At 39.3% G+C, this 11,764-nt stretch overlaps 1 protein-coding gene across 7 annotated transcripts in view; it reads right to left on the bottom strand.

The window, feature by feature from the left end:
* Window positions 1-270: 270 nt before the first annotated feature.
* Window positions 271-11,764, bottom strand: part of RAB27B (RAB27B, member RAS oncogene family) — a 139,476-nt gene continuing 127,982 nt past the window's right edge. For all 7 annotated transcript variants that reach the window (XM_019640730.1, XM_019640728.1, XM_019640733.1 and 4 more), the window contains 5 exons: window positions 11,550-11,721; window positions 9,820-9,905; window positions 5,017-5,120; window positions 2,099-2,222; window positions 271-1,035 (listed from right to left, as the gene is read on the bottom strand). In XM_019640730.1, coding sequence (XP_019496275.1) covers window positions 846-1,035; window positions 2,099-2,222; window positions 5,017-5,120; window positions 9,820-9,905; window positions 11,550-11,702 — 657 coding nt within the window. In that variant the 5' untranslated portion in view covers window positions 11,703-11,721 and the 3' untranslated portion in view covers window positions 271-845. The remainder of the gene's footprint in view (window positions 1,036-2,098; window positions 2,223-5,016; window positions 5,121-9,819; window positions 9,906-11,549; window positions 11,722-11,764) is intronic.

Here is an 11,764-nt window from a genome sequence, read left to right as displayed (position 1 = left end):
CTTAATCCCAACTGATAATGTCAACTTCTAATTGGCTTGAGTGAAAGTTGGCTAAATAACACTTCCAGACATCTGTAAAGATACATTTAATTTCATTTGTCCAAATGCCTTGTTCCCATAATTTCATTTTTCTCCCAGGGCATTTCTCTTGTACTTTTGTCATTCACAATCTTGTTCTTGTCTATCATTTGCCACGTATTAAGAATATAAAAATGGCATTATTACACCATCTCCTACATCTTAGCAAGAGTCTGATGTTCATCCTCTCATAACCTCATCACTAATTTAGTCCTAGTACTGCTTATTGAGTGTACACAGTGATGCCATTCTTGGTGATCCATTAAGAATTCTTTATTGTGTATACACTTTTAGCTAATCTGTTTCCCCAATGAAAACCTAAAAGCATGAATCAGATACTACAAAAGAAGTAAACCCAATCTTTTATAAACAACAACAACAAAAATCATATGTCTGTATTCTCCCTTTGGTAGCTTATCCTTCTTCAATGTGATATGGAATTTTTTGTTCTCATTTAAAACTCACTGATTTCGTCTTGTATACTCTCTTACATACTCATTTTCTTTACAAGCAAAACAAAATGGGTATCCATGATGGTGAGATCACATTTGAAAATCTTTGATCTTGTTTGAAGGGGCTGCAGAAATAAACTGGTCAATTCTTTTTGAACACTGTTGACTATTCTGGTTTCTTAAAATAGGTTTTCTGGCAGAAAAAGAAAGAAATGTCGTTATGCATGGTCTACCCAACAACAATTTTGTGGTTTGTCACTGTTTTTGGAAGTAATATTTGAATGGGGTTCTTGATGAGGAGTTTCTATGTTGAGTCTAACAGGCACATTTCTTCTCTGCTGGTTTTTCCCCATCGAGCTTTCCAGGGTTTCCTCCATTGACAGTATTGGGGACTTGGGTCTTCTCTACACACTGTTCCATTCGCTTCATTATTAAGTCCAGAAGGGTTTCCACAGCTTTCTCCACATTCTGGCCAGTTGCTGCACTTGTTTCAAAATATGGTAAACTAGCACAGAAGACATGGCAAATATTTTTGAGAGGGGGAAATCAGAAAAGATACAACAAGATATGTAAAAGAATCATACACGCAGAAACATGGCTGGCTGAGGGACTGTAAAATAATCATGATTGTGCTGGCCAACTTGGAAAGCCTCCTTGGTTTTTCTCAGTGATAAAAATTGGTGGGCTGCTCTTAGTTTGAGTATAACCATACTATGGGCAAGAAAACTGATACAGGAGGTACTCAGATATTTGAAGCCAATGCATTATCACTTTTATTTTTTTGATTTTTTTTTAATTAAGAGGGTAGAACTGCCTAAACTGGTGATCAATATTACTTTCCTCCCACTCCATTACCTTGAAATATGATTTAGAAATTCAGTGGACACTGAGTAGAATATTCATGTGAATACAGCCTATTTATCTGGAATCAAAAGTTTCAAGAATACATGTACATTTTTAAAGTTCTCAAGAAGACGCCTTCAGTAAAAATTGGCAGATGTGATGAAACTGTTTTAAACTTAAAAAATAATGACAAGGTCTGCCTTGGAGGTCAATTTATAACCAATTGCATGGGGTGTTTTTAATTTTTGCTAATCTGTCATTTAAGTTACCTAGGATGAGGATTGCAATGCTATGTCCACATCAGGTATTATTCTTTAGAGTTTTGCAGCTATTAACTGAGAGGCAGGAGAGTATAGTGTGAGCTCTGACCTCAGACTGCCTGGGTTGAATGCAGCTACTTATCAGCTCTATGGCCTTCCATCAATTACTAACCTCTCTATGCCTCCATTCTTCACTCTAGATCTTCTGCATATGGTTAGGAGGGGTTAAATTAGTTAAAATCTAGGCACAGTTGCTAGCACATAATAAGTATTCAGTAAATGTTAGCTGCTATTTGTTACTAAGTGATTGATTGAAAACGTCACATTCATTCTTCTGAAAGATATTTTCATTCATGTGCGGTTCTTGAATCAAGGAGCTTCCTCCTCGTATCAACCTTGTGCCCCTGACCCACCATGAAGCAGCAGTGTGCAAGGTCAGGTGACGTGTCCACGTGACCGGCTTACCCGTATTTGTCAGCCAGGTCCCGGGCTTGCCGCTCGTTGACTTCCCTCTGGTCTGGCAGGTCTGCCTTGTTGCCAATTAATACTATATCTGGATTTTCACAATAAGCATTTGCTTGCAGTTGGCCTTAGGAAGAAAGCAGATGGAGCCAGCAAGTTAGTATAAACAAGTGATGTCAAACGACGGCTCATATCAGATTCCTAACCTAATTGTTCATCTCCAGCTTGGCTGCTTACTAGTTATATCAGCCAAGTTACTTAACTCTTCTCAGCTGCAGTTTCCTCATCTGTAAAATTGATACAGCACCTCATAAATTGCAGATTGTGAAGATGAGTAATAATAACGTAAATGAAGCCCCTGTGTGAACACCCATCAATGCTCTTCTCCATCTGAGGAAGTGCCCTCTGAGATGGATATCCTGCTTCATACCACTCATTCCTCCAGTATAAGTGGAGGTCATAGAACACGATTTTACAGCGCCTGAGTTTGCTCTTCCCTTTAGGAGGCTGCTGCATTGCCGAGCCCTGAAGTCCAAGGTGACATTCCAGAAAAGCAGAGCATTTTGCAACCACCACAAATTCACGTAGAAACGTGAACAGTAACTTGTTTTTCTCTTTTCTCTAGAAATGCTGTGTGTGTGTGTGTGTGTGTGAGTGTGTGTGTGTGTGTGTGTGTGTGAGTGTGTGTGTGTGTGAGAGAGAGAGAGAGAGAGGAAGGAAGGAAGGAAGGAAGGAAGGAAGGAAGGAAGGAAGGAAGGAAGGAAGGAGGATGATAAGAATCTGTCAACCTGTGTTAGCGAGGTTACAGGGATTACTCTAATGTCTATCTCTAGGCATGCTGTGTGTGACTTTGCCAAGGAAGAAGACAAAGGCTTACCCTACAACACCAGTTATCTGGGTGTAAGAAATTAAAGTGTTATCAGACATGGCAATTAATAACCTTAAATCTTAACAGTATCCTTCTGAAAAAAATTAAAAACAAGGGAGAGTCTCATCTGCCTTAATAAAGGATGAAGAAATCATTCTCTGAAAGAATCTAATAATCTCATCTCCTTATTGCCTAAGAATCTAATAATAACACCAAAATTTGGATAAAGAAATAGAATAATACAAGGAAATAGACAGATCCTAGGATAAACACTCATTTAGAGAAGCAACTAAGGAAGTCAGAAATTGTTGATCTTTTCCCCATGGTAGCAACTGCATTATGGAGCTCACATTTAAGGCAGTTATATATTAATTATTAGGTATAAATAATATGTAATAATAAGAAAAAAAATATATATATATATTGAGCATCTACTCTGTGCCAGACATGTATCCAGGATTTGGGCTATTTCAATGGAACAAAGCAGACAAAGTCTGCACTTTCATAGAACTCACATCAAAACCACAGGCAAACAAAGAAATACAATATAAAATAATGTCAGGTGGTGGCAGTGACTGAAGGAAATATAAAGTATATTGAAAAGATACAAAGCAATGAAGAGTACTATTTTAGATGGCGTGCTCAGGGAAGGCTCCTCTCAAGAGATAAACAAGGCTTACAAAAGGTGAAGGAGATGAAAGAACTTGCATACACTGTAAAAGAAGAGAAATCAAGGTAGAGAGAATCAGAAGTACAAAGACCCCAAGGCAGGACTGTGCCTTTTGTCCTCAGGACAGCTAGAGAGAATTCTGGCTGGCAGTTCCTGAGCTGGGACAGAGTAGAGTGAATTCGAGGGGAATTGAAGGCCTGATCACCAAGGCCTTGCAGGTGGGTGAGGGACTCTGGGTTTTATTCCAAGTGAGATAGGAGATCGCAAAAAGAAGGACTTTGACTAGGGGAATAACATAATCTAATTTACATATACAAAGGGTGCCAAAATAATGTATACCCATTTTAAGCAAGGAAAAAACTGTATTAAAATTGTAATACTCAATATATACTGATAACAAAAGATGAATACAAGTCACATTTGACTTCTGCAATTACAAGACGTGCTCAAAGTGGTTACCAACATCATAATTTTCATACAGTTTTTTCCTTTCTTAAAATGTATATACACTTTTTGGCACCCTCTGTGTATGTATGTATGTATATATATATAAAATCACTTGCCACACACAGCCCCGTCAAATCTAGAAATGACAAGACTATCACCAGCCCCATAGAATAACATGTATATCCCTTTAGTATCATAATTTACATTTATAACAAAAAATGCAAATGCAATATCCTCTTCAGTGATAGCTATATTAATTTAAAAAATAAAGAAAAATTAAATATTACTACTCTTGTGTGCTGTCATGTATTAATCTGGATTTCATAACTGATTAGGTGACTTGTAATTTCATTTTATATCTAAATTGTATAGATTTTTTTTTTCTACAAGCCTTCCTCACATTTTAATAGTTTTTGAAAAAAGGGAAAATTTCAATGTGAGCTGATGAACACACTGTATCTTACCTTCTCGTGGCTGGTCTGCTCTGGAGTGGTTTCTCACCTCATTCACCCATGAGTTCACTAACCCATTAGTTAACCCAGGTGCAAGGGTGCACATTTTAGGTGCCAGTTAGCCTCGCAGAGAGCTGTTTTTCTCTGTCCTCTCTGGGTTAGATACAGTAGATGTGGGAACTCACACGGTTCTTAGAAGTTCTTTGAGACTAACTGAGCAAGTGGAATTAATGGCCTTTCAGCCACAGTCATAAAGACCTTAACTGTAGATGGTTATGAAGAACCAGAGGCTTCTTCTAAGAGTGCCAAAGGAAAATACAATTCCAAGCCACCCTGGGTAACACATACCACGTTGAAGTTGACGCAGGAAACACTAAATTCATGACTGCCCAAGGTTAGCTTGTGGTACCCGAACTGGTTTCATTCTATGAGGCAAACAAGCAAATAGAGCTGCAGCTAACCCAAGTTACTTGGTTCCACTTACTCATCCAGTTTCTGACATTTAAGAAGCTCTGTTGACTGGTGAGGTCAAACATTAATAAGAAACCCATTGCGTCTCTGAAAAATGCAGTGGTGAGGCTCCGGAATCTGCCAAGAAATCACAGCAGATAGATCTGAAAGTTAGTCCACAGACATATGACGGTGACAATACATACAACACTGTTTCCCTTTTAAATATGAAATCTCCATGGCTTCCCTTATGGACCATCCTACAGAATGGAAGATTGCCCACGAAGACTGCAGAGGGTCATCTGGTTATAAATTCTTTGTAAGGCCATGCCCTGTCTTTACGTCCTATCATAGCCCTCACACACACAGTTTGTAACATTCAATCACACACTTGCTTACACAGCCCCTTGGACTCTTTCTCTTATTGGCTCACGGGCATCCCACGGTCCACAATTAAAATGTCAGCCACTTTAGAATTGGGACTTTAACTTATACTTTTCAATCCTCCTTGTCTGTTCCCAGAAGAACATTTGGCACACAGTAGCCTGAAAATGAATGCTCGTGATCACATGCAGAAAACCACAGCTTGTTAGCAGCTGGAACGAGGGTTCTTTTGTAGGGAAAAGCAATGTTGGTGAGAAACCTCTTTTAGAAGCATTTGTTGGGGTTAAAGAGTGGCATCCATGTCTCCTGAGGAAGTGAGAAGAAAGACACTGAAGAATGGAGGAAGAGGAAGATGATGGGGGGTGGTCGAGATGGTCAGAGAGGATTAGTAGTTGGGAAGAGAAAGCAAGAAACTCATCTCTAGTGGAGAATTTTGAAGAATACACTCAGTCATGTGCAGTGTAAAGACTGTCCTCCACCCCCTGCCCAGGTCTTACCCCCTCCACTTAATAGACTCAGTGAAGTTGAAGATGTGCTAAGACCTTCTCAACACCAGGAATGGGCAAAACCAGAGGCCACACAGAGGGACCACAGAAGGTTGTTATACTGATAAAGAGGTGCATTTGGCAATGGGTTTTCAGAAGGCAGATAACTTTGAAATTGAGAAGGGTACCACTTCCTATCCTAAATGTCCCAATTTCCAGTCTGCATTTCAGCCTGTTTGTAGATGCTCTGGTTTCCTCAGGGTTCTATTCGGACCCCTTCTCACTCTATGTGTATTCGCTGGATAATCTCATCCACTTCTCTGGCTCAAATATCACCAATAAGATGTACCCCAATTCATAGGTCTAGATCTTTCCTGCCTTCACACTGTGTGCCTAATTACTTGTTGGGAATTTCCACTTGGGGGAGACTAAGGTACCTCCAACTTCTCATGTCGGAAACCAAGCGGACCTCTCCTGGTTTCTCTGTCAGTGGTGTCACCACACTCCCGGTTGCCATTCCCTCTTTCTCCTTCACCTTCTGTATACAATCAACAAATATATTCTGACCTTCTCATTTCTGTCCCCCTATCTTGCCAGTACTCTAGTTTCCAACCCATTATCTTTCACCTGGATAACTTCAACAGCCTTCTCAATAGGCTTCCTGTCTCCAGTTTTGTCTGGGGCCCTCTGCCCTTCGCTGGTTTCTTCCCACTGATTAGGTAAATCCTCTGCTAAAAACATTTTAATATTGATGCATTGCTCTTAAGATAATGACTGAACTCTTTCATAAGCTATTGAAGGCTCTGCATCAACTGACCCTTACTCATCTATCCAGAGTCCTCTCTGGACCACCCACAGCCACACTAATCTTCTTTTCATTCTTAGAAAGTTCACCCTCTCCCCTGGGCTTTCACACATGCTGTTCTTTCTGTGGGTAACCTTGCTTTCTTCACCTCCTGCCCCTTTAGTCTGGATAAGACTCACTCATACATTGTGTATGAGAATAAATGTAACAGTATTAGAGGAAATGCCACTTCCCCAGGCAACCTTCCCAACACCCACATCTGGGTCACGGGCTCCTTCTGGAACACCTGCCCATCAACCCTTTGTTTTCCTGTTACTGTCCTAAGGATGTTGCAATTGTTTGTTATTTGTCCAAATTCTACCTTAGACTCTAAGCTCCCAGAGGAAAGGAGCTGTGTTTCTAACTTGCTATGCATTACATTTTCATGGCCCTGGGCATAGTAGTTGCTCACTAAATGTTGGTCAAATTAAGAGAAAAAAATAAAGAGAATAGCAAAGAATAGAAAATTGTTAAAGATGTAAATGACTTCACTAGAGAACAATACTTTTAATACTAAAGCAGGGAGAAGAGATATTCTTAACAACAATTTCTTTCCAAATTAGGACCTCTTGGGGAGGATGTAATCATGATGATTGTGAAATACCAAAAATTGTATTCAAATTTTTTTCTGGTGGATTTGTTCCTACCAGTCACCGGAAGCTCACAAAGATTATAGTGCTTTTATTGAATGATTCTCTCTCTTTGGAGACTAGCTGTACTCATAAAATTATCTCCTACTGAACCACAATAGCGTGGCTCACTCAACCACAACTGCCAGCTCTCCATCCTCTTCCAAAGAATGTGTGTGCGTGTGTGTGTGTGTGGATCTCATCTGGGGACAAGACTGCCTTATCCCTCTCTCATCGTCCACAGCACAAGACAAAGTTCCTTAACAATATGCTTGCATTATGGGTCACATTGGGGCAAACACTTTTGCATCCACAGCAACATGGATAGGATAGTCTTGCTCTGGACCAGGCACATCCTCTGGGCCATTCTGCCCAGTACCCTCATTATACCCCATTCTCCCCAGGATTTACTCCAGAGGGAAGGTCTGACTTCCAGCTTCACCGACTGATCTTATTCTGTCCCCAGAGAGGGGAAAGCTGGGACCCCATCAAATAAAGAGAGAGAGAGAGAGAAAGAAAGATCCCAGGGTCACGTGATCACTTTCTCCCTCACTGGGAACTAAGGCGGCGTCCTGCATGCTTTAGGCTTACATAAGGGGTATTATTTTCTCCTCCTTCCCATTATATCACTTTTATCAATAACCACTATCTTATACGGGTTATGCTGCCAGATAGCCTCACACAGTGCTGAGATGTGAGGCATTGTTTATCTTGCTGCTTAGCTACACCTTATATTTACAGCATGGAAAATTCTCAAGGGATGAATAACCCCACTGTTACCAAGACTGTCCCTGGTATTCCCCATTTCCCTCCCAGAGCAGCTGTCTTGAGAGGACAGATGAGAGAAGCCTGCCATCGTGGTAGGCTGACATATCATGTGCGAAGACATATGGGAACCACATTTTCTCATATTACTTCTTCAAATAGGAACTAAATTGGTCTATAAAACATACATCTTTGTGACAACAAAACTGACATATGAACAGAGATTCTTGTGAGGAGTGACTTCAGAAGAACCAGCCGTGTTGAAGGATGTGTGTAAATGGAATTCGCAGTCAAAAAAGCTAACAGAGAGGCCCAGCACCTCTCCTGGCATTTACACTCACTGAAAACATTTGGATGCGAGAACACTTGGATGTGTTTCAAAAACTGAAGTGTTTACAAGCATAAACATTCTAAGACATGCAATACAGAATTTGGAGGTATGTGCCTTCTAAATATCTCCTCTGACAAGCTATTGCCAATTTTTATTTAATCTAACATTGAAAAGCTTCACTAGCTTGGGGTCTTCAGTGCTTTGAAAGCCTGTATTTCAAAGACATATATTTTCATCAAATAATGAAATAACACCTCCAGCTCTAAGCAATCACCACCACTGTCTGCTGAGTATCTCTTGTCTTGGACATTGTACCAGAGACGATGCGGACAAATCCAGTGTGGTCTCAGCCCTTACAAAGCTGACAATTTTGTTGGGGTGAGAAAGCCACGAGTGAATCAAAGAATGGCAGTTAGAGACAAAAATAAAATATTTGCCTTATTACAAGGTAGCATATAATAGGTGTTATAGGGGTCCAGAAGAAGGGGCAGTTGGTTTCAGTTGGGGTGTTCAGAAGGGCCCCACAGAGGACGTGGAGTGTGAGCCAGACCTGGTGAAAGAGGAGGATTAAGTGAAGGCAGGAAAGGAGCAAAACATTCCAGCTGGAGGGCAATGCATGGGGTGAGGAAAATCTTAAAAGAAAAAGTTGAGACATATGAGTTCACTGATACATGGGATATAAAACAGAAAGCAGAAAGGAACAAGACAAACAAAGAAAGAAAAACTCATAGACACAGACAATAGTTTAGTGGTTACCAGAGGGTAAGGGGGAGGGGAGTGGCAGATGAGGGTAAACAGGGTCAAATACGTGGTGATGGAAGGAGAACTGACTCTGGATGGTCAACACACAATGGTATATATAGATGATGTATTACAGAATTATACATTTGAAACCTAGGTCACTTTACTAACCATTGTCACCCCAATAAACTTTAATTAAAAAAAACAAAAAAAAAACCATGAAGAACAAAGCCAGTCAAATGGCGTAGGACAAAAAGACTGTGCAGAAGAATGGAAAGAGATCACAAGGATTTTAACACCCTTGCCTTCTACTGAGTAGCACTTGTAATGGTGTTAACTTCCCACCTAATTCAGTTCAATTCTGGAGGAGTTTTTTTTGTTTTTTTGTTTTACTTCTGTTATAAAGTACAAAGGCAACACATAACAAGAATCTTCCTAAAGATTTTTGAAAATTCTAATTTTTGAAATCGGAACCAACCCCCACGATGCTAGTGATGGTAATTAACCCACAAATAATTTATTTTTATTTCTCAGTACAAATGTCTATTTTGAAACCAGGAAAAGAGTTGCAAAGCATTTGGTTTTCAAGCGCACATTTCACTTTAAAATCGGTTTTTCTAAGCTATGTGTGCCTGGAAACAAGGTAATTTATTATTACCGCTCTTGTCCTGCGGTGTCCCAAAGCTGAAGATGCACCTTAAACGTTTTCCCTGAAGATTCATTTGGTCCCTGTGTATTATACACCTGAAAGACACAATTTTCATCAGTTGATACTGCTTTGGATTTTGTCAGCATTCAAATTCTCTGGGTTCACTCAGTATGTTTTTTCTCAATTACTATAATCAAAGTTCAGAGTGCAGGATAAATATTTGCTCTGGTTTTTTTTTTCAGAAGTATCACATATACTCTCGCTTTTAAATGTCAAGTACAAGTATGATTTTCAACACAGTGTAAGCATACTGCAAACTTAAATTAGACACCTTCTGTCATTTCCTCACACAGGCAGCAAACATTAAATTTAGGACCCAAGTTGTAGGTTCAAATACCAACTCTTCATTTAACCTCTCTGAATCTTATCATCTTATCTGCAAACTGAAACTGATTTCTTCCTTCTTTACAGAGTTATTGCAAACTGAAATGAAATAACAAATGTAAAGGTACGTTTAAAACCATACAACGATTTACAAATACCTGGATATCTTTGACTGTGAATTGGACTTTCAAAATGACTTATGAACATGAAATAGGCACAGAATTGCTCAAAAGTTTACACAGGATATTTCGAGTCTTCCTTTACTAGCCATTTCCTCAGAGGCTTTTTTTTAGAAAAGTTTTAATTTTTAAAAATTATGGTACTTTGACTTCTTATTAAGCGAAGCATAACAATTTTAATATTTAATCAGCTCCTCTAAGTATGGCTTAGTGAAAAATGTTTTAAGGGAACACTTTGCAAGAATTTATACCTATCAGTGGGGGCATTCAAGAGGGGAGAAGGCATGGGAAAACCCTGGGGGGTTGAGAGCAAGTTTGCTGAGAGTGCACTACAATGTATCGACTTTTAGATAAGGTATAGGACATTATAAGAAACCATGATTTAATTTCTCAACCACCATTTTCTTTGTTGTTTTTATTCATCTCCCCCAAGCCCCCCTCCCCTATTCTTGAGGAATGAGTAGAATTTGTGACATCAACTGGAAGCCATAGCCATCTTGGCAATCAAGAACACCTTGGGTGGCAGTGAATCTGGCTAAGCTTATGTGCCTATGCTACACGTCTCACATGTCACAATATCCTCATTGCTGTCATTAGCATCTAGCATAGGAGAAGAAAGTGGTTGTGATTCTCACTTAAGCTCCCTTATCTTGGAAAATAGCATGGATTGATCTCACATTCTGTTCAAAATAAGCCCATGATTGATGGCTGAGTCTACACATAAATAAAAATGCAGCAAGGACATACAAAGCTCATGTTCCAGCTACGTGCCAATCATCCTTTTAACGTCTTCCTTAAGAGTGGGGAAACAAATACTTGCTCTTATTGAGAAACTTAACTCAGATCAAAGTTAATGTTTTTTAGATCCTGAATAATTCAAGTTTTGAAAGATTCCTTAAGAATTCATTAAAAAAACCCCACTCTATAAACTCATAAACTATTTATTTTAGTTGCTCTGTATACTTTTGGAGGCAAGTGCTAGTGTCATTCAACATTTTCCTATGCAAAATGTTACAGTTGAGAAAGTAAAAAAAAAAAAAAAATTACAAAGTGACAGGTTATAAATTTCATGTGATAAAAGACAGATACCTTGCAATGCACTAAACATAGCTTCTTAATTCTTATTTTATATGGGTGTATAAGCACCAAGTTTAAACAGTATCATTAAGAACTCACCACACGTTTTTCCCGAAAGTCTATTCCTACTGTTGTGATGAACTTGGGATTGAATTTATTGTCTGTGTATCGATAAAGAAATGTCGTCTTCCCCACCCCCGAGTCTCCAAGGGCCAGGAGTTTGATCAGATAATCATAGTCCCCATCAGTCATAGTGATGGTCTTGTTGAGCCTGTATAAAAGAGGAATAATAGTATGTTACGGTTAAAGTTGGG

The sequence above is a fragment of the Hipposideros armiger genome, unplaced genomic scaffold, assembly GCF_001890085.2.
Source record: "Hipposideros armiger isolate ML-2016 unplaced genomic scaffold, ASM189008v1 scaffold_52, whole genome shotgun sequence".
Classification (NCBI taxonomy): Eukaryota; Metazoa; Chordata; class Mammalia; order Chiroptera; family Hipposideridae; genus Hipposideros; species Hipposideros armiger.
The sequence above is the reverse complement of the archived record's forward strand: the minus strand, read 5'-3'. Positions and strand labels throughout refer to the sequence as shown.